Raw genomic sequence first — 23,551 nt, forward strand, 5'->3', positions numbered from 1 at the left:
TTCTTCGCGATACCAGGGCGATACGTTTTCTCGTTCTCGATACCGGGACGATACCTTATCGAATGAAGCTGCTTCTCGTTCTCGATACCAAGACGATACCGCCTCCCGTTCGCTTCGACACGACGATACCTCCTCTCGTTCGCTTCGCCACGACGATACCTCCTCTCGTTCGCTTCGCCACGACGATACCGACCCTAGTTCTCGACGCCACGACGATACCGCCTCTCGTTCACGACGCCACGACGATACCGCCTCTCATTCTCGCCGCCACGACGATACCGCCTCTCATTCTCGCCGCCATGACGATACCGCCTCTCGCTCTCGACGACAGAACGACTCTTCCTCTCGTTCTCGGTCCCAGGGCGATACCACCCTGCCTCTTCGGGACGATACTGCCTCTCGTTCCAAGGATTCTTCTAGCGCGGGACTCCAGGATGCAACCCGTCTTTTGCAGGATGATGCCTTTGATTTGCCCTTGTCGGGTTCTAAGGATTCTTCTCTTTCGAAGGATATTGCAGATGTGGATCAGGCCCTCGAGGATGTTTCTGATGACGATGATAATCCTGCCGATGCTGTGGGAGATTACAAAGTTCTCTCTCGCTCCCTTCTTGAACTTTTTGGAGAGGAATTCCAACCTGCTGCCCCTCAATCTCCTCAGTCCCAATTTAACAGAAAGAAGGCCAAGAAACAGTCGGCCTTCATCAAGATGAAGCTGTCTATCTCCGCAAAGAAGGCTCTCACGAAGATTGATGACTGGATGATGGAGCGGAGACAAACAGTTAAGACTTCCTTCTCGTTTCCACCAGCTCGTCTTGCTTCAAGAGCGGGTATGTGGTATGCAACTGGAGAATCTTTGGGTCTGGGAGTGCCTTCCTCCTCCAAGGGTGACTTCTCTGGTTTAGTGGACTCTGCTAGAAGGCATGCTCTCAACTCAGCCAAGGTCATGTGGTCAATGTCGGAGCTGGATCATCTCGTCAAAGGTATTTTTAGAGCCTTTGAGGTTTTTAGCTTCCTAGACTGGTCGCTTGGGACCCTCGCAAGGAAAACTGAACAGATGGATGGATCTAGGGACCTTACGAGCATTATGTCCTGTATGGATAAGGCCCTCAGAGATGGGGCGAATGAGTTGGCTGCTCTGTTCTCAGCTGGGGTCCTAAAGAAGAGAGCTCTGCTTTGCTCTTTTGCTTCTAGGTCTGTTACCAATGCTCAAAAGTCTGAGCTTCTTTACGCCCCCCTCTCTCAACATCTTTTTCCCGAGTCTCTGGTTAATGACATTACGCGTTCTCTGGCCCAAAAAGCCACCCAAGACCTTTTATCTCGTTCTGCTCGTAAGCCCTTTGCAGCCCCTCCTTCTTCTTTGAAACGGGAGGAAAGGAGATTCCAGCAGCCCTTTCGGGGCAGGACTACTTCAAGATCAGATTTTAGAGGGAGAAGGCAAGATTCAGGACCAAGATCTACCAGGGGTTCTTTCAGACCTCGCTCCAGGAAATGAAGTTCGTCTCCTCCAGACGGTAGGCGCAAGACTGTCAGGTTTTTGGCAGTCCTGGAAGAGGAGAGGGGCGGACACCTGGTCCCTCTCAGTCATCAAGGAAGGATACAAGATCCCCTTTCTGAAAAAACCTCCTCTCGCAGATGCTCCGCTGGCCTTAGTAGCCCGGTACTCAGATCCTGGGAAACAGAAGGCTCTAGTAGACCTTGTCAACCAAATGCTAGACAAGGGGGCGATAGAACCGGTTCGGGATCTAGTCTCCCCAGGCTTTTACAATCGCCTGTTTCTGGTCCCCAAGAACTCGGGCGGATGGAGACCCGTCCTGGATGTCAGCGCGCTCAACGTATTTGTGGAGAAGACAAAGTTCTCCATGGAGACGACTCAGTCGGTGCTGGCGTCAGTACGTCCAGGGGACTGGATGGTGTCCCTCGACTTGCAGGACGCATATTTCCATGTCCCCATCCATCCGACTTCGAGGAAGTACCTGAGGTTTGTAATGGAGGGCAAGTGCTTCCAATTCAGAGCTCTTTGCTTCGGTCTCAGCACGGCTCCTCAAGTCTTCACCAGGGTAATGGCGAATGTGTCAGGTTGGCTGCATCAGGAAGGGATAAGGATATCCTTCTATCTGGACGATTGGCTGATTCGTTCACGATCGAGGGAGAAATGTCTGGAGGATTTACGGAAGACTTTTATGATGGCTCAGGATCTAGGCCTGGTCATCAACAGGGAGAAGTCTCAGATCAGACCGAATCAGACTATTCTCTATTTGGGGATAGTTCTGAATTCAGTTCTTTTTCGGGCTTCTCCCTCTCAGGAAAGACAGGCCAAGTGTCTCGTAAAAGTCAGAACTTTCCTGGACAAGAAGAGATGCACAGCGAAGGAGTGGATGAGTTTGCTGGGGACTCTGTCCTCCCTCGAACTGTTTGTCTCTCTGGGGAGACTCCACCTAAGGCCTCTTCAGCACTTTCTTTCGAAGACATGGAACAGAAAGATGCAGGAAGACTCCTTTTCCTTCCCCATTCCAATAGAAGTCAAGACTCTTCTGAAGTGGTGGCTGGACCCAGCCTTGTTAGGGGAAGGGATCTCCTTACACAAGAAGAACCCAGACCTAGTGTTGTTTTCAGACGCATCAGAGTCAGGCTGGGGGGCAACACTAGAAAGCAAGGAGGTCTCAGGCTATTGGGAAGGAATTCAGCTGGGATGGCACATCAACAACAAGGAGCTGATGGCCATTTTTCTGGGGCTAAAGGCCTTCAAGGACTTGGTGTCTGGGAAGATTGTGGAGGTCAACTCAGACAACACCACAGCTCTTGCTTACATCAGGAAGCAAGGAGGGACTCACTCTCTGTCTCTCTTCGAGACAGCAAGAGAGCTCCTTCTTTGGGCGAAGGAGAACAGGATAAGCCTGCTGACGAGGTTTGTTCAGGGACAGAAGAATGTGAGGGCGGACATGCTCAGCAGGAAAGGGCAGGTCCTTCCCACAGAATGGACCCTCAACCAACAGGTCTGTCAGAGTCTCTGGAGGCTGTGGGGGAGACCCCTCATCGATCTTTTCGCCTCCAATTTATCCAAGAGGATCCCCATCTATTGCTCCCTAGTTCCGGACAGAGAGGCAATAGCAGTAGACGCCTTTTTGATGGATTGGACGGGGATGGACACTTATGCTTTTCCCCCGTTCAAGATCATCAATCTGGTAGTCAGGAAATTCGCCCTCCTCGATTCGGGACGGATGATCCTGATAGCTCCGTTCTGGCCGATGAGGGAATGGTTCACGGAGGTGGTGGACTTGTTGATGGACTTTCCAAGAAGCCTCCCTGCAAGTCCAAATCTGCTCAGACAACCCCACTTCGAGAGATATCATCAAAACCCCCTCGCTCTCAATCTGACTGCCTTCAGACTATCGAGAAGCTCGTCAGATCGAGAGGCTTTTCAGCGCAAGCTGCGAAAGCTATCGCCAGAGCGAGGAGGGTCTCTTCGCAGAGGGTCTACCAGTCCAAGTGGGAGACTTTTAGGGCTTGGTGTAGGAAGCACAAGATTTCCTCATCCACTACCTCTGTGAGCCAGATTGCGGATTTCTTGTTGTACCTCAGACAGGACGCTAAGCTAGCTGTGTCCACTATCAAAGGGTACAAAAGTATGCTCTCTTCCGTCTGTCGGCATAGGGGCTTGGACTTGTCTCGCGACAAGGACTTACATGACCTCTTGAAGTCTTTTGAGACGATCAAGCAGACCCAGTTAAAGCCCCCTTCTTGGAACCTTGATGTAGTTCTTAAATTTCTGTGCACCAAGAGATTTGAGCCCATCTCACAGGCTCCCCTTAGGGAGGTTACCAAGAAGACCCTCTTTCTTTTGGCCTTAGCAACAGCTAAAAGAGTTAGTGAAGTCCATGCAATTGAAAAACAGGTAGGCTTCAATCTGAATGGGGCAGTTTGTGCCTTGAGATTAGACTTTCTCGCTAAGAACGAGAACCCTTCTAAGCCCTGGCCGAGGACCTTTGAGGTTCCTAACTTGACAAACTTAGTGGGTCAAGAGCAAGAGAGGCTGCTCTGTCCAGTACGAGCCCTCAAGACCTACTTGTCTCGCACAAAAAGTGTGAGAGGCTCTTCTAGCTCCCTGTGGTGTTCTGTGAAAGATCCTCAAAAGCCCCTTTCCAAGAACGCTTTATCCTTTTTCCTGAGGGAAGTGATAAGAGAAGCGCATCTCTTGTGTGAGGAGGAACACTTCGGACTTTTAAAAGTGCAAGCCCACGAAGTGAGGGCCATTGCGACCTCGCTTGCTTACCGCAAGAACATGTCGCTCCGTCAAATTATGGATGCGACATTCTGGAGGAGCAACTCTGTGTTCGCCTCTCATTACCTCAGAGAGGTGAGGGTGGATTATGAGAAATGTTATACCTTGGGACCATACGTAGCTACGGCTTCTGTATTAGGCAAAGGAGTTACTACCTCCCCTCAACCTTAGTTTTGTTTACTTGTGCATAGGTTGGTGTATTTTTTTATTGGTTGTCTGAGGACTTCGACTTGTGTACAGTCACCTCAGTCTAGTTAGATCATTTTTATCTACTTTGCAAATGTTAGGTGGTTGGTTTGGTAAAGTTGCGGTTTTTTATTTTGGGCAATAGGTAGTCCTGAAGTCTAGTCAGATTGTTGGTCTCACCCCGTTGACAGACTCGATTGAGTGTTTTCAGCACTGCAGGTCACATCCTGGCTGACACTCCTAAGGGAAAGCGACTCAAGAGGCAGGAACCTTTGAAGTCAGCTACCTGAGCAGGTAAGGAATCAAGGTGTTTATTTATCCTACAACTTTTTTGGTTGTTTCCCCAACGATGTTACTGTCTATCACCCTCCTCCAAGTGTGTTAATCAGCTATGTATATATAACTGCCAGGTAAGTTCTATTCGTAAAAATGGAGTTTTTATGATAAAACAAAGTTTTATGAATACTTACCTGGCAGTTATATATACATTCGAAGGCCCACCCACCTCCCCTCAGGAGACAGGTCGGGCATAGATGAACTGAAGAACAGAAAACGGGAATGATTCCTCCTACCACCCTTTAACGGGTGTTACCACCCAACCACCACAAGGCGGTTGCCTAGTTTTAGAAAAAATTCTGCCGAAATAGAGATAATTAGCTATGTATATATAACTGCCAGGTAAGTATTCATAAAACTTTGTTTTATCATAAAAACTCCATATTTTCTTTAATATGACAGAAAGCTCATCAATCAATCAATGTCTGAAATTATATTTATATTTTTGTAATATTTTGTTAAAATGGAAATTGAAATGTTTAAAAAAATGTGATTAAGAGATTGAAGTATTTTTTTTAAACAATATTTGTGTATTTTAAGAAATCTTATTACCAAGAGATTGAAGTGTTTTATAAGAGATTGAAGTATTTTATTTAAAAATAGGTAAATATGATGTATTTTAAGAATATCATAATGAGAAAGTTTTTTTTAAAGGAGTCGAACAATATTAAGTGTATTTTAATAAATATCACATTGAGATTGAAGTATTTTAAAGAGGAGATGAAAGTCTTCTTTTTAAAGAAAAGACAAACTATTTGTGTATTTTAAGAAATATTTCAATGAGATTGAAGTATTTTTCTTAAAGGAGGCAAAAAGTGTTATTGTATTTTAAGAAATATCACATTGAGATTGAAGTATTTTAAAGAAGAGATTGAAGTATTTTTCTTAATGGAGGCAAAACGTATCAGTGTATTTTTAAGAAATGTTACACTAAAGAGATTGAAGTATTTTATACATAGAGCTTTTAACAGGATGAAATACTGAATGGAAATAAAAAGCATTTCTTATCTCCTGGGTTTTTAACTCTTTCGTTTGAAAGTCTTAGATCGAGTTGTCTTTCATTCAGAGATTGAAGTATTTTTCTTATAAATAAAGAGATTGAAGTATTTTTCCAAGTGGAGAGCATCCAGGAGAAATCTCTCCGTTAGAAATGCAATGGAGCCGACTCGTTTTTAGAGTTCGGACGCCGAAAGACGACGACCCCCTGGCGAGGGAACTCGAGACTCGCCCTCCTCCTCCTCCTCCTCTGCCCCCGCCCGAACCCGACACGAAGTCGTAGCGAAGTACGAAGTAAGTCCCACGAAGGCCGCTTCCTTTTGTCTCGTTTCAGTTGGCTTGGTACTGTTTTTGCATACTTGTATTTGTAAGTAAAACGGATTGTTTATTGACTGGCTGGAATTTATTACAAGATTGTAGGAACTCAGAAACCCCGCAATATTAATAGAAGTCCGTGTTAGAGATTTGCTTATATACATAAATTCACGATGTACTGGGGAACGACATGAGAACAGGGATATGGAAGGGGACTTCTGTATTCATTCTTTTTCGTAGTATATTGATCCACTCTCTCTTTTTTTTTATTTTTATTATATTTGTCAAATTTGTATAATCATTTCGTTGTGGTCCTGTAAATGTCTGATAAGGTTGTTAACGCCCAATACAGTACAGTAATTTTATCAGTATTTAATTTATAAAATTATTAAACTTATTAGAATTATAATTAAAATTATTAAAATTAGAATTATTAAAATAATTATTATTAAAATTAGTATCATTAAAATTATTAGTAATAATTTTATAGGCCTTATGAATACTTTAGTGATGCAATACTTCATCATTCTTTACAAAATTTTTTTAATACTTAAATAGTGATAAACTGATTTTACAACATCGACTGTATTTAGTTTTCAACATCAAGCTATTTTTTAGTTTTTGTTTTGACCCAGCTAACATCATACAGTTCATTTTGTATATTTTTTTGTCATAATCAAACTTTATTATAGTTTCATTTTTGTTTTTCATTTATTGCAAAATAATTTTCATATATACTAAATGTTCCTTAGATAATTTGATAATCTTTGTACTGTACCGAGTGACGAGTCAAAGCCCGGTGACATTGATATAAATGTTCTCTGTATTTCGTACACCAGCTGCACAAATCAACCTTGCAGTGTACATTTTAAGCTTTTCTATAGTATTTTCACTGGGTTGCTTCATTTTATTTTATCCAAATTTTAATCATCTTTTTCCTGTGGTTAGAAGGATCATCATCATCATCTCCCACGCCTATAGACGCAAAGGGCCTCTTTCATCCTTTTCACTACCCAGGGGAGAATTTAGAAGGATAGGGTCAGCTAATAATTTCCTCTTAATTTTAATTAATTACATTAATTTTCAACAAATGCTTAAGATATTTTAGAAATTATACCAGTTTTACTATGCCATAAGATCTAAGTCTTTTCATTCTTTTACTAACCCTTTTACCCCCAAAGGACGTACTGGTACGTTTCACAAAACTCATCCCTTTACCCCCATAGACGTACCGGTACGTCCTTGCAAAAAATGCTATACAAAATTTTTTTTTCCATATTTTTGATAATTTTTTTTAAAAAATTCAGGAATTTTCCAAGAGAATGAGACCAACCTGACCTCTCTATGACAAAAATTAAGGCTGTTAGAGCAATTTAAAAAAAATATACTGCAAAATGTGCTGGGAAAAAATAACCCCTTGGGGGTTAAGGGTTGTAAATTTCCAAAGAGCCTGGGGGTAAAAGAGTTAATAGACTAAGTTTAAATGTTTTTCATTGAAAGATTTAAGAGGGTACAGTTTAGAAGCTGTGTATATTTAAGCCTTTTTTTTATAGCATTTTCACTGGGTTGCTTAATTTTGTTTGATCAAATTTTAATCATCTTTTTCCTCAATGTTTCGAAGAGGGACAGCTACTTATTTCCCCCTAATTTTCATTATACAGTAATTTCCAACAAATGCTAAAGATGTTTTAGAAATTATATAGCGAGTCCAGTTTTACTATGCCACAGGATCTAAGTCTTTTCATTCTTTTACTAATAGACTAAGTTTAAGTGTTTTCCATTGAAGGATTTTAGAGGGTACAGTCCAAAAGCATTTCAGCAACTAGTGTGTTTATAGGAATTAAAAATTCTGAAGAGATTCTTGTACTAAACCAGTGGTTCCCCAAGCTTTTTTCAGTGCCCCCTTGTCTTCAAGATAGTCCTTTCGTCCCCTCCTTGATGTACTTAACCCTTTTACCCCCAAAGGACGTACTGGTACGTTTCACAAAACTCATCCCTTTACCCCCATGGATGTACTGGTACGTCCTTGCAAAAAAATGCTATAAAAATTTATTTTTTTTTCATATTTTTGATAATTTTTAAAAAAAAATTCAGGCATTTTCCAAGAGAATGAGACCAACCTGACCTCTCTATGACAAAAATTAAGGCTGTTAGAGCAATTTAAAAAAAATATACTGCAAAATGTGCTGGGAAAAAAATAACCCCTTGGGGGTTAAGGGTTGTAAATTTCCAAAGAGCCTGGGGGGAAAAGAGTTAATAGACTAAGTTTAAATGTTTTTCATTGAAAGATTTAAGAGGGTACAGTTTAGAAGCTGTGTATATTTAAGCCTTTTTTTTTATAGCATTTTCACTGGGTTGCTTAATTTTGTTTGATCAAATTTTAATCATCTTTTTCCTCAATGTTTCGAAGAGGGACAGCTACTTATTTCCCCCTAATTTTAATTGATTACATTAATTTCCAACAAATGCTAAAGATATTTTAGAAATTATATAACGGGTTCAGTTTTACTATGCCACAGGATCTAAGTCTTTTCTTTCTTTTACTAATAGACTAAGTTTAAATGTTTTTCATTGAAAGATTTAAGAGGGTACAGTCCAAAAGCAGTTCAGCAACTAGTGTGTTTATAGGAATTATATATCCTAAAGAGATTCTTGTACTAAACCAGTGGTTCCCAAGCTTTTTTCAGTGCCCCCTTGTCTTCAAGGTAGTCCTTGCGTCCCCTACTCCTTGATGTGCTTAACCCTTTTACCCCCAAAGGACGTACTGGTACGTTTCACAAAACTCATCCCTTTACCCCCATGGACGTACTGGTATGTTCTTGCAAAAAACTGCTATTTAAATTTTTTTTTGCATATTTTTGATAATTTTTTTGAGAAACTTCAGGCATTTTCCAAGAGAATGAGGCCAACCTGACCTCTCTGTGACGAAAATTAACGCTGTTAGAGCAATTTGAAAAAAAATATAATGCAAAATGTGCTGGGGAAAAAATAACCCCTTGGGGGTTAAGGGTTGGAAATTTCCAAATAGCCTGGCGGTAAAAGGGTTAACCTATGTAAGAGGTATGCGTTCATTCCTAATTCTATTGTCAATTTGATTAAACTGTAGATGAGTTTTTTGCCGTAGTGTTTACAGAAAATCGTAAACTTACAAACTTAATAGGTTACAAGCTGTTTTTAAGTCTTAAGTTTGTTAAATTTTGACCTATAGTCCATTTCTTTTAGCGATGCATATTTGCACCGACTCGCGCCGGTGCCCTTTTAGCTCGGAAAAAGTTTCCTGATCGCTGATTGGTTAGAATTATCTTGTCCAACCAATCAGCGATCAGGAAACTTTTCCGAGCTAAAAGGGCACCGCTGCGAGTCGGTGCAAATATGCATCGCTAAAAGAAATGGACTATAGGTATTCTTCACCTAACTCTTGTGCCTACGATTTTCGGCTGCAAAAGTCAACCAATAGTCCAGTTTCTTATTGCAAATTGTATAATATTGTTTTATTACGGTATTTCATCATAGAAATTTGATACAATATCCGAGATTTACGATTTCAGCTGTATTTGTGTTTGTATCTCTGAATGTTTGTAAGTTACAGATCTTCTGTATTACATAAATTGTCTATAAGATTTTGAAAAAAAAAAAAAAAAAGAAAGAAATAAGCTATTCATATTAAAGCCAAACCCCAAATATTAATCCACCGTCCCCAAGAGGGCCGGTTTTGCATGCTTTGGGAACCACTACACTAAACAGTGTCTGTATTGTATATCTAGATTAGTTTCGAGTAAATTACCCTTAATGTTGATTTAGTAACAAGTCAATAAGGACGTCATAGCCGCTCTTATGGTTTTAAAAAGTAGGGAAGTTCCTGTGACAATAATCATATATTAAGACTTCCAGACCACGGTGAATTGAGAAACGGTTTGTCTATTTCTGCAGCGCCAAGGGAAGAACAAGAGGACTATGGATCAAGAAAATCTCCAGAAGAAAATGAAGGGATCTTAATGAAGGCAGTCGACGTAAAGAATATCCTCCCGTTCGACTACGGCAGGAGCCACTAGGTTTCGTGTGAAATTCGTGGGTGCTCGTGTATAGTTTTCTTGATAATTGCTTCATGGCAGGGCATGGTCATTTTCTGTCATTGTTATGTGCCTTTTAAAGTAAAAATGGCAATAGGGAAGCATATGGAGGTCCTTTGCAAGTGTTGGAAAAAATAGAATCCTTTGTATAGTGTTCAAATATTCTGAACAATTCATTCCAGGTTGCCAGTCAAGGGTTGTTTACTTGATCGAAGAATTGTTTGGTGTCCATGTTAAGCTTTTATACCAAACAGAATGAATTTTATAATTAGAACTTGAAATATCCCTTTCGTTTCTGCTGCTGTTAGTTGGTAGCCACATCACGTCTTACGTACGATAGATTTGATTTATTCGTATGAAATACCCTCACGAAATGTCATAACCTTAATGTATAATTTAATTATCAAAGTTCTCACCGAGGCATCGTCATTATATGAACATATCTTTGATTATACACAAACAAGAAAAATTATATTTGTCTGAACATTCTAAAAGTATTGCAAGGGCTCAGTGGCAATTTACTTCTTGTAGAGTTTGGGGTTTGTCTCTTAATTTTAATAACCATAAATTTTTTTTATTTTCTTTTATTGTTTTCTGTATTCCCATTAAATAAAAACTTGATTTGTGTATGAGTGGTAAGTAGAATTAGAATCATATTGTTTTTTCATTTCCGTTTTACAATGTTGATGGTGACATGTGATACGGTTTGTGCATGTATTCATCTGTACTTGTGTAGCTGGTCTAGATCCAGTCGGTAATGGTGGGGCAGTCTCCTGTACACCCTCGAGAGAGCACTATTTGCTTGTACTGTACTGGCTACAGGGTGATATGTGGTATGGTATGTACATGTGTTCATTCATCCTTGTGTAATGGGTGAAGATCCAGTTGGTAATAAGGGGAGCAGGGTTGTGTACACTGTAAAGAAAGTACTATTTTCTAAAGCTGTTTTTTACTGTACTGGCTACGGCTATATTAGGTGGCCAGAGAAAGATCATTATGGGATGATAATCATTAATTTTAAGACATGTCAAATGTCTGAATCAAAGCAGGAAAATGATTTTCATTGTCAGGGGAATACTCTGATTTGCCAATGCTTTGTTTATCTCCACTATCACAGACTTTATAGACATAAGCAAGGGTTAACATCCACGAGAACAGTTTTGCATTTATATTATTTCTCTTGCTGAGTTTTGAGTGTAAAATTAGATCTTTTCTTCTCTCCTCTTCTGTCCTATGCCCTTTCTTCATGATCTCGGTAAGGTCCGATACTTCACCCGTCTCCTTTCTCTAATATTCTCCCAAGTTTTCCTACAAGATTGGCCATTATTATTTGTATATCTACGATGTTTCTTATTAACTTTTTTTCCTTCCTCCTTTTCAAGTCAAAAGCATTTCTATTTTTGAGATACTGTACCATTGTTTTGTCTCCGGCCTTCAGATGCTTGTGTAGCAGAGTCTTGGGTACTTTTAATTTTTAATATTCTAATTGTTTGCTTCCCTTTAGTGCCCCTTTTCAATCTGCCTTACCTGTTCATGCTTTTGTTTTAGTTAATCATCTATAGTGACCCTTTTTCAAACTGCTTTACCTGTTCATGCTTTTGCTTATGAGCTAATCATCTATAGTGACCCTTTTCAACCTGCCTTACCTGTTCATACTTTTGCTTGAAGAGTTAATCATCTATAGTGACCCTTTTCAATCTGCCTTACCTGTTCATACTTTTGTTTTAGTTAATCATCTAAAGTGACCCTTTTCAATCTGCCTTACCTGTTCATGCTTTTGTTATAGTTAATCATCTATAGTGACCCTTTTCAACCTGCCTTACCTGTTCATGCTTTTGCTTAAGAGTTAATCATCTGTAGTGACCCCGTTTCAACCTGCCTTGCCTGTTCATGCTTTTGCTCAATTTAATCATCTATAGTGACCCTTTTCAATCTGCCTTATCAGTTCATGCTTTTGCTTATGAGTTAATCATCTATAGTGACCCTTTTCAATTGTCTTACCTGTTCATGCTTTTGCTTACGAGTTAATCATCTATAGTTTCTCTTTTCAACCTGCCTTACCTGTTCATGCTTTTGCTTTAGTTAATCATCTATAGTGACCCTTTTCAATCTGCCTTGTTCATGCTTTTGCTTATGAGTTAATCATCTCTAGTGACCCTTTTCAACCTGCCTTACCTGTTTCTTAAGAGTTAATCATAACAATTCAGTACTTAGAGATGTTAATGTATTCCTTATTCGTTTTTATTGTTTCATTTAGCTTTTCATCAATGAAGAGTTTATTCTATCAAGATGAGGATTTCAAAATGCATGAGTTCACAGCTTCTACCTATATTTGCTAACTTTACCACACTAGTTTTCAGTCTGCACATGTTTTTGTGTCCTACCATACTCTAAAGTTTATAGACAAGTCTCGTGATAAAGTATCGTAGACTTATTTAACAGAACGGGGGTATTTTTGTCTAATTCGACTTGTTGGAAGTACATCTATCCTGTTTGCGATGCTGCTAACCTGGTGTTTTTTCCTGACATATTTTAATTTTAAGCCCAGTCTGTACATCAATACTTTACCTAATTCTCTCCAGTTCAGTACTTTCCTGAGTTTAAGGGATCCTATTGCCTTTGCTAAAGCTATGTAACACCTGCCAGGCCTCCTTTTCACAGATTTTTTTGTTTTTATAGTAAAGTATTTATAGAAATTTGTTATCCCATATTTTCAAAACGTGTATTTTATAGACGAATCGAGGCATATCTTGAATGTTGAAGTGTTGCCTTACAGTAGGGTTTTTACGACATATCCGAGGGCTAGTCCCTTGGAAGGATATGTTAGGTTGGTGATCTACTGAAATCTATCTGATTACTATTAATTTTGACCTACGTAAAACTTTAGGTAGCCATAAGTTGATCTACAGTAGTCGATCTGTCTGATTACTATCAATTTTATCCAACGTAAAACTTTGGGTAGCTATAAGTTGATGGTCCAGTGTAGTCCATCTGTCTAAGTACTATCAGTTTTGACTTAGGTAAAACTTTGGGTAGCCATAAGTTGATGGTCTACTGTATTCGTTGTGTCTGATTACTATCAATTTTATCCAACGTAAAACTTTGGGTAGCTATAAGTTGATGGTCCAATGTAGTCCACCTGTCTAAGTACTATCAATTTTGACTTACGTAAAACTTTGAATGGAACTGTAACAATCCTTATAAATTAATTTTTAGTTTCTTAAAGGCATTTTTAGCTTTTGGTCGCAACCAAAAAATATATAATGTCTTGAATTACGTGAAAATTAAATCTAGTCATTCCAAATTTATTGCTACGCAGCGTTTAACAAGTCGTCAGACGATTCAAGCGTGTGAGAGAGGTCTTCTATATTAACTTAATACCTAACTTAGAATATTTAAAGTTTTGTGACGCGTCACTGAGCATAACTAGCCTACATAAGTACGTTGCTCTTTTAGTGACTGTAAATAGAATATAATCGATTCTAGGATATAATGATATACTGATCATGGTGTAATTAACTTATAAAAAACTTCATTTTTAGTTTATGTGCAATTGATGTGCATGTAATTTTTTTTTAATTCTATTAACCCTTTTACCCCCAAAGGACGTACTGGTACGTTTCACTAAACACATCTCTTTACCCCCATGGACGTACCGGTACATCCCTGCAAAAAAATGCTATTTACAATTTTTTTTTTATTATTTTGATAATTTTTTGAGAAAATTCTGGCATTTTCCAAGAGAATGAGACCAACCTGACCTCTCTATGACAAAAATTAAGGCTGTTAGAGCAATTTGAAAAATATATACTGCAAAATGTGCTTGAATAAAAAATAACCCTTGGGGTTAAGGGTTGGAAATTTCCAAATAGCCTGGGGATAAAAGGGTTAATATTGTTTCATTGATAAAAATTTTACAATTTTGTTTGTTGCGACTTGTTATATTTTAAAGAGTAGTTGCTGTGCCCAATTTATTGTTTATTAGATAAAGACATATTGAAGTTAAAATCATTGTTTTTCCCCAAATGTGTTAACGTTTAAGTAGTGTTATATTTAGGTGTTGATTTTTTTTAAAATGTGGATGGGAAAAGTGTGAGTTTATTTTTGTATTTTTATAAAGAAAAATACAAAATTTCAGGACGAGGATTTTCCATAACCTTTGACATGGGGTTCGGATTGTATCAGAATTGTCGTAAGAGTTTATACACTGAATAAATCTTTACTGTTAAGACTATTTCATGATTTTGAAGCCCCTGTCCAGCTACGTCCGTCCATTGCAGCAGCAACGTTTAACGTTGACGGGTTAAAATGGAAAAGGTGTGACAATTTGGTGACACTGATGATGAAGGGTAAGTTCTTTGTCTTTAACTTTTCAGACTGTTGCTTTCTTGATTGTATTTGGTATAGAGTTTTGGAGATTCTGAAAATACTAATAGATTATGCATGTTTTCAGTTTGTGTTTTCATATCCATAAGTATAAATTATTCCTTTGTCAACATTTTGTTTCATAGCACTAAGATTAGTTCATCAAACGTTTAACTGGGCTCCACAAGGTACTAGAAGAGTTGGAAGACCCAGCCCTACGTGGCTGAGGAATATGAAGCGTGAAGTAGGAGATGGTGAATGGAGAAGTATTGAAATACAAGCTCATCATAGGGACGACTGGCGAAATCTAACCGAGGCCCTTTGCGTCAATAGGCGTAGATGATGATAAGTCATTTATAAGTTTCATTTGTGTTTAACATAACCAAACTGAAGTTTTTATTTGAATAGATAGAACTGGATTATTTTGTGTTTATCATAACCAAACTGGAGTTTTTATTTGAATAGATAGAACTGGATTCTTTCGTGTTTATCACAACCAGACTGGAGTTTTTATTTGAATAGATAGAACTAGATTATTTTGTGTTTATCACAACCAGACTGGAGTTTTTATTTGAATAGATAGAACTGGATTATTTTGTGTTTATCACTACCAGATTGGAGTTTTAATTTGAAGAGATAGTACTGGATTATTTTGTGTTTATCACAACCAGACTGCGAGTTTTTATTTGAATAGATAGAACTGGATTCTTTCATGTTTATCATATCCAGACTGGAGTTTTTATTTGAATAGATAGAACTGGATTATTTTGTGTTTATCATAACCAGACTGGAGTTTTTATTTGAAAAGATAGAACTGGATTCTTTCATGTTTATCGTAACCAGACTGGAGTTTTTATTTGAATAGATAGAACTGGATTATTTTGTGTTTATCACAACCAAACTGGAGTTTTTATTTGAATAGATAGAACTGGATTCTTTCATGTTTATCATAACCAAACTGGAGTTTTTATTTGAATAGATAGAACTGGATTCTTTCATGTTTATCACAACCAAACTGGTGTTTTTATTTGAATAGATACAACTGGATTCTTTCGTGTTTATCACAACCAAACAAGTTTTTATTTGAATAGATAGAACTGGATTATTTCGTGTTTATCACAACCAAACTGGAGTTTTTATTTGAATAGATAGAACTGGATTATTTTGTGTTTATCATAACCAAACTTGAGGTTGTATATGAATAGATCGAACTGTATTCTTTCATGTTTATCACAACGAAACTGGAGGTTGTATATGAATAGATAGAATTGGAATTTTTATTTGAAATAACCAAACTAAAGGAATTTATGTTGATAAAATTATATATTTTTCACTATAACCAAGCCGAAGGGTTTCATTTTAATTGATAGAACTGGTAAGTGATTGGGTTAGCTGAAAGAAAAGGCTCCTGTATTATATGTACTTTCACATCTTAGGCTTTGTTGGTTGTTGTAGCGTCCTTACCTGGTGATTGCTAGACTGCGGTTCGAGTCTCGCTCAAACTCGTTCGTTTTTTTGTCGCTGCAACCTCACCATCCTTGTGAGCTAAGGATGGGGTGATTTTGGTGTACCTGCTGAGTCATCAGCAGCCATTGCCTGGCCCTCCTTGGTCCTAGCTTGCGTGGAGAGGGGGCTCGGGCGCTGATCATATGTAATATGGTCAGTCTCTAGGGCAATGTCAGTCCCTTGCCTGTTATTCATGAGCGGCCTTTAAAGATCAATTGCCAGAAGTTAAAAATAATTTTGCACTAATGATAGATTTGATTTGTCATAAATTTGAATTTAGTTGATTTTTATTTTAGATTGGTTATGTTTTATGGTAAACCCCATAGTTTATTTACAATTGAGTCGTGTCTCATTTCATAGAACAGTTTAGGAATCTTGAGATGATCAGTACAAAAGGATCTATTCTTGTGTCGATTTAATGACATTTGTCAGAAGTAATTTTTGCACGGAAATTAGATAATCGATAAGCATCTTTATTTATGTTTGCTAACAATTCCTGTCTTGCATTTTAACGGAGTGAGTTTAGTGCCTACAATCTAGCCCCTTCCATGTCTTTACATTGTCCACCTGCTTTTTATTTCAGCTTTTAGCATATGAAAAATCAATATTTAACCCTTTTACCCCCAAAGGACGTACTGGTACGTTTCACAAAACCCATCCCTTTATCCCCATGGACGTACCGGTACGTCCTTGCAAAAAAATGCTATAAAATTTTTTTTTTCATATTTTTGATAATTTTTTGAGAAAATTCAGGCATTTTCCAAGAGAATGAGACAAACCTGACCTTTTTATGACAAAAATTAAGGCTGTTAGAGCAATTTAAAAAAGATATACTGCAAAATGTGCTGGGAAAAAAATAACCCCCTGGGGGTTAAGGGTTAGGAATTTCCTAAGAGCCTGGAGGTAAAAGGGTTAAAGGTAAACCTAAATAGAAGGGCATGGATTTCATAATAAAAATATCCAAACAGTGTAAACTATAATTTTGGGCAAAAGACAACTTTATCGATGTTTACTATGTTTACTTATGAATTCATAATTGTATTTATATCTTGCTGTAATATCAACACTTGATTTTAAATTCAAATACTTGAAAGATGAAAATTCAACCGTGTCGAAGAAGGCCTCGAGTTAGAGTGAAATTTTAATGGTTTTCATCATAATTATGGATTTATCCCTGGAGTCTTCTGCCGTGAAAGCTTTCGTTTCTGACAGCTTGGTACAACTCCAGTGACAATCGCTTTGTTACAACCTGCTATACTTACAAGTATTCTGTGTGCCGGATTTTGTTGTATTGAAATTACTGTGTGTTTCTCATCGTTTATTTTGTATTTTGATATAAAACGATTTCTTTGGTTCTCATAACTATTTTCTCTTGTAAAATACAGTAGGATACAATTGCCCTCAAGTGGTGTACTGTACAAGTTAGTAAACAATGTTTGACTGGGCCAACTGTACTTGTTCGTAAACCAAGCCTCAAATGTACATGGTCGTTGACAAAGTTTAACCAGACTAGTTGTACTTGTTAGTAAGCAAAGCTTGACCCCACCAGCTGTACTTGTTAGTAAATAAAGTTTGACCAGACCAACTGTACTTGCAATAAATAAAGCTTAACCAGACCATACGTATATGTTTGTAGACAAAGCTTGACCACACCAGCCATACTTTTAGTAAATAAAGCTTAAACAGACCAAATGTACATGTTTAAAGACAAAGCTTGACCACACCAGCTGTACTTGTAGTGAATAAAGCTTGACTACACCAGCTGTACTTGTAGTGAATAAAGCTTGACCAGACTATACATACCCGTTTGTAAGCAAAGCTTGTCCAGACCGGTGTACTTGTTAGTAAGCAAACCTTGACCAGATCAAACGTACGTGTTTGTAGACAAAGCTTGACCAGACCAGCTTTACTTGTATAAAATAAAGCTTGATGAGATCAAACATACATGTCTATAGATGAAGCTTAATCAGACCAAACGTACATGCTTATAGACAAAGCTTGTCCAGACCAGCTGTACTTGAAGTAGATAAAGCTTGACCAGATCAAACATACATATACGTCTACAAAGCTTGAGGAGAAAAGATGATTATTCAGTATGAATGAATTTTACAGCCTTTCTGTATAATTGCTTTTCATTTTCTGTGAATAACTATGTATAATTATGAAGGCTTTCCTACGTTCACTGTTTTTGTAACTGAATTATGTGAATGCCTGAAATGATTACTGTAATTTAATGAAATATGGGGTTACATGAATAATGAAATATGTTTTCTTAGGGCTAAACAGGTTTCCATTCTGCATTCGCACAATCCTTGATAACTTCGAAAACCGTCTTGTCTACCTATAGTTAATATTATAAAGAAAATCTTTAGTTTAAAGTTCTGATCATTATTTTTGTATTTTTTGAAGTGCTTATAATCCACGTTAGTAACTTTATTTTTGATCTTGAAAAAATACTCTGCCCATTTGACTTTTAACGTGCATGTGTGGTGCATTGAAAAACCCATTAACTTTATCATTAGATTGTGCTGGAAAAAATAACTTTGCATAAAGCTTGACAGAATTTGGAAGGGTGTGTGAGAGAAGGAAGTTGAGAGTTAATGTGGGTAAGAGTAAGGTTATGAGATGTACGAGAAGGGAAGGTGGTGCAAGGTTGAATGTCATGTTGAATGGAGAGTTACTTGAGGAGGTGGATCAGTTTAAGTACTTGGGGTCTGTGGTTGCAGCAAATGGTGGAGTGGAAGCAGATGTACGTCAGAGAGTGAATGAAGGATGCAAAGTGTTGGGGGCAGTTAAGGGAATAGTAAAAAATAGAGGATTGGGCATGAATGTAAAGAGAGTTCTATATGAGAAAGTGATTGTACCAACTGTGATGTATGGATTTGAGTTGTGGGGAATGAAAGTGATGGAGAGACAGAAATTGAATGTGTTTGAGATGAAGTGTCTAAGGAGTATGGCTGGTGTATCTCGAGTAGATAGGGTTAGGAACGAAGTGGTGAGGGTGAGAACGGGTGTAAGAAATGAGTGGATATGAATGTGTTGAGGTGGTTTGGCCATGTTGAGTGAATGGAAAATGGCTGTCTGCTAAAGAAGGTGATGAATGCAAGAGTTGATGGGAGAAGTACAAGAGGAAGGCCAAGGTTTGGGTGGATGGATGGTGTGAAGAAAGCTCTGGGTGATAGGAGGATAGATGTGAGAGAGGCAAGAGAGCGTGCTAGAAATAGGAATGAATGGCGAGCGATTGTGACGCAGTTCCGGTAGGCCCTGCTGCTTCCTCCGGTGCCTTAGATAACCGCGGAGGTAGCAGCAGTAGGGGATTCAGCATTATGAAGCTTCATCTGTAGTGGATAATGTGGGAGGTTGGGCTGTGGCACCCTAGCAGTACCAACTGAACTCGGCTGAGTCCCTGGTTAGGCTGGAGGAACGTAGAGAGTAGAGGTTCCCTTTTTGTTTTGTTTCTTTGTTGATGTCGGCTACCCCCCAAAATTGGGGGAAGTGCCTTTGGTATATGGATATGGATAAAGGCCTATAATCTCATTGATATGAACACTGAAAGATTAAAGTTTGGCTGTTGATAAATATAAATGTTTGACATTTTACATTGAATGATTAAAATTTGGCTGTGGATAAATACAAATGTTTGACTTTTTGCATTGAAAGATTAAAATTTGGCTGTGGATAAATACAAATGTTTGACTTTTTGCATTGAAAGATTAAAATTTGGCTGTGGATAAATACAAATGTTTGACTTTTTGCATTGAAAGATTAAAATTTGGCTGTGGATAAATACAAATGTTTGACTTTTTGCATTGAAAGATTAAAATTTGGCTGTGGATAAATACAAATGTTTGACTTTTTGCATTGAAAGATTAAAATTTAGCTGTGGATAAATACAAATGTTTGACTTTTTGCATTGAAAGATTAAAATTTGGCTGTGGATAAATACAATGTTTGACTTTTTGCATTGAAAGATTAAAATTTGGCTGTGGATAAATATAAATGTTTGACTTTTTGCATTGAAAGATTAAAATTTGGCTGTGGATAAATACAAATGTTTGACTTTTTACATTGAAAGATTAAAATTAGGCTGTGGATAAATACAAATGTTTGACTTTTTGCATTGAAAGATTAAAATTTGGCTGTGGATAAATACAAATGTTTGACTTTTTGCATTTAGCTTTGCATTTTTTACTGTTTGATGAAAAACCCATTAACTTTATCATTAGATTGTTCTGGAAAAAGTAACTTTGCATAAAGGCCAATAATCACGTTAATACGCGGAAAGATTAAAGTCTAGCTGTTGATAATTACAAATGTTTGACTTTTTGCTTACAAATGTTTTACTTTTTGCTTAGAGATTTGCTTTATTTAGGAGAAATTGTTGTCCGTTTCGCCGTACAGAAATTTATCCTTGTAAAGGGGCTCATACTGTACTTAGTGACTTGAGCAGTTCTGGTGTACAGTACAAATAATATTTAATTTCTAATACTATAGCTGGTTTAGAAATTGAAAAATAGCCTGGCATGCAAAAGGTAGGGAAAAGAGAATTAGGTTTGTACTGATTTAATAAAATATTTACTTATGGGTATAAGTTATAAACCGTATTAGAGTTTAAGCAAGCTAGCATTGCAATCTGATTTTATCCCAAAATATAATTTGTGATATTTACTAAATCATTTATATTTCTTTTAGAAAGACTTCATGAATCTGCTGCAACTTCTGTCCTCGGATATTGGAAGAAATAAGTTGTAGAGGTTCACCGTTATTTTTCAGATTGTTGATGTTACTTTCATGAGTATGACCTGAACGTTTTTACTTTTCCTAGGTCAGTAATTTTCCTTTCTTCCCAGTTCTATTTTTCTTACAATTTTCCAGTCACCACTTAAACTTAGGCTTTTAAGTTCTACTGGAATATTTTAAAGGCTTTCTTAAGGACTACAAATCGAGCTCTCCTCTTGATTCACCTATACTGTTTCTGGAAGGTAAATATACTTTTGATATTTCCCACATCGTCTTCAGGATTGCAGAGAAATCTTGGCATTTTTACACAGTATGGATAAAGGCTCTGTCAATCTAAATGTGGTATAGATGCATACATACATACATATACCAAGGCGCTTACCCCAATTTTGGGGGGTAGCCGACATCAACAAATGGAAAAAAAAAAAAAAAAAAAAGGGGACCTCTACTCTCTACGTTCCTCCCAGCCTAACAAGGGACTCAACCGAGTTCAGCCTATAGATGCATTGTTTATATATTCAGACAAATACAGCAAACAGAACTGTAGTATGCCGGTTTTATGGACCTTAAAAGTGCATCTAGATTACCTCCTAGACACTGAAGCAGATAATCTGACTTCGAATACTACTCAACATTGCTTGAAATTGTGGTAGTCAATTGGAAAAGTTCCTGTCACACAACCTGTTGGATTGGAGTTTGATCTCCACATATTCTAGTGTATACAACGTTGCCGGCTATGTGAGCTACTGTGTGGGTCATCAGCAGCCATTGTCTGGCTCTCCTTGGTCCTAGTTTGATGGGGAAGCGGCTTGGCCACCGATCACGTGTATATATGGTCCAATCTCAAGGCCTTATCTTGTACCTTTCTTATGCCACTTGTTGAGCGACCATTAAAACATTGACCTTTAAAACCTTTTTGCCGTGAAATAATTTGATTCCAGGGGATGTTGATGTAGGAGAGGTCTAACTGGTGAGGGACCTATGGTCGTGGCTCTATCACTTCCCAGTATCTATACCGACGCTCATTGAGTGAGCGAGCTGGGTTAATTCCTAGCATTCATGGCAATTTTTATGCCTTAGAAATGGTGCTTTAAGGTGCATTTCACGGAGCGACACAGGTCGAGCCCAGAAATAGATTTTTCCTTCGTCAAAATCCCTTTATATATTTTGACATGTAACCTAATGTGGTTATGGTTGAGTTTGTATGAAAATCTGTTGTTGGAACACATTGTTTTGCGGATACTACCATGAGATTATTTTCTTTTAACTTTTATTATTGATTAAAATAAGTAAATGTATTTCAAAGTGAAAATTTAATAAGGTAATTGTCTATCAGTTTTATTTAGCAGTTTTATAACCTAAATATAAATTCCCATTTAATGCAAAATTTATGTTTATATCACCAATTTATCTAATTTATCATAATCATGAGTAGTTTTCTTCTCACTATTGTCAAGTGCTAGTCAACATATCTAGAAGCTTAGCTTCTACACCGAAGGTGTAATTGTTAACTTTGAAATTAAGAATGAATAATGATCCAACTTTCCCCAAACAGGAGGACGAAGAAAGTGTCGACGAAGCCCATGCGTCGCAGGTTACAGGTTATGGCGCCTGGCAGAGCGTGTCGGGAAAACGCCGGAAGGAGATGTACCAGCCGTACGTCAATCCGCGTCACCAGTACGTCGAGGGGTCGGAGTACGCGGCCGGGAGATCCTACGGCGGCGGAGCGAGATCCATGATGGGGGAAGCGTCCGGGAGCTTGATGGGCCAGTATCCCATGGATGACAGGAGGCCCCAAATGCAAGGTCAAAATTTCGACAGGTATTACAACGCACCGAACAGAATGTTTGAACGACTCGGACAGGGCTACGACCAGATGCAAGGCAACAGAGACCCGTACGCCAGAGACCCCATGGATGCGTACAGGAGAGATCCTTTGGGCCCTTACGGTGTAACAGCGATGGATCCTTATAGGGCCCCGGCAGGCCCCTACGGCAGGACGCCCGCCGACCCGTATCGGCTCAGCAGAGAAGACTACGATACCCAAGATATGTCCTCGCAGCGTAGCTCAGGACTCGGAATGTACCGGAGAGACTACAGAGGGTACCGATTTTGATTTAAGAATTCCTTGTATAAAATTTACAGCTTAATTTTACATTAAAGGCTTCAGCCTTGTTTTTAATGGGATCTTTCACCCATGTGAATAGTTAGGTTAGCTTTTATTTTATAATAGTTTACCTTTGATAGAACAGTTTAAAGATGATAGAAACAGTATCTTTGAGAAAGATAAACAGAATAATACTTACTGTATTATCATCGGTAAAGGTTCCATCATTTGCTTTCGTGAGCACGAAGATAATCTTATGAACTCATCGTCACTTACGTTTAGTCATTACTGTTACTTTATTAAGTGAATAAATATAAAATAGTATTTAATGTAAGAAATTATTCCAATAAAATAATATTCTCAGGTTAAACATTTTATTACAAAGTTGCCTTATTTTAATTATGACAAGAAAGACCATGGTTTAAGTTCACTATGAACTATAAAATTGTTTAAAACTAATAAAAGTAAAAGATCAAGACCCATCCAATATTCTAAAACATCTAAAAGAGTCTCTTAAAAAAACAGGACTATGTATAATTTGCCTCGTATAAAAATTTAAACCACAAAAATAATGTACTATTCTACATGTTCAAGAATTCCCTGCCTTATGAGATGTTGACAGTGAGCCATGAGTAGGTAGTGCGTCGTGTT

General features: G+C 38.1%; 1 protein-coding gene across 3 annotated transcripts in view; it reads left to right on the top strand.

Moving 5' to 3' along the window:
• Positions 1-23,264, top strand: part of LOC137625376 (tRNA (uracil-5-)-methyltransferase homolog A-like) — an 83,918-nt gene extending 60,654 nt beyond the window's left edge. For 2 of the 3 annotated variants that reach the window (XM_068356239.1, XM_068356237.1), the window contains exon 15: positions 22,349-23,264. In XM_068356239.1, the coding sequence (XP_068212340.1) occupies positions 22,349-22,909 (561 nt within the window). In that variant the 3' untranslated portion in view covers positions 22,910-23,264. Of the gene's footprint in view, positions 1-10,042; positions 14,412-22,348 lie in introns of those variants that run through there. The other variant, XM_068356238.1, reaches the window with a different exon arrangement.
• Positions 23,265-23,551: the final 287 nt, after the last annotated feature.

The sequence above is a fragment of the Palaemon carinicauda genome, chromosome 32 (assembly GCF_036898095.1).
Source record: "Palaemon carinicauda isolate YSFRI2023 chromosome 32, ASM3689809v2, whole genome shotgun sequence".
Classification (NCBI taxonomy): Eukaryota; Metazoa; Arthropoda; class Malacostraca; order Decapoda; family Palaemonidae; genus Palaemon; species Palaemon carinicauda.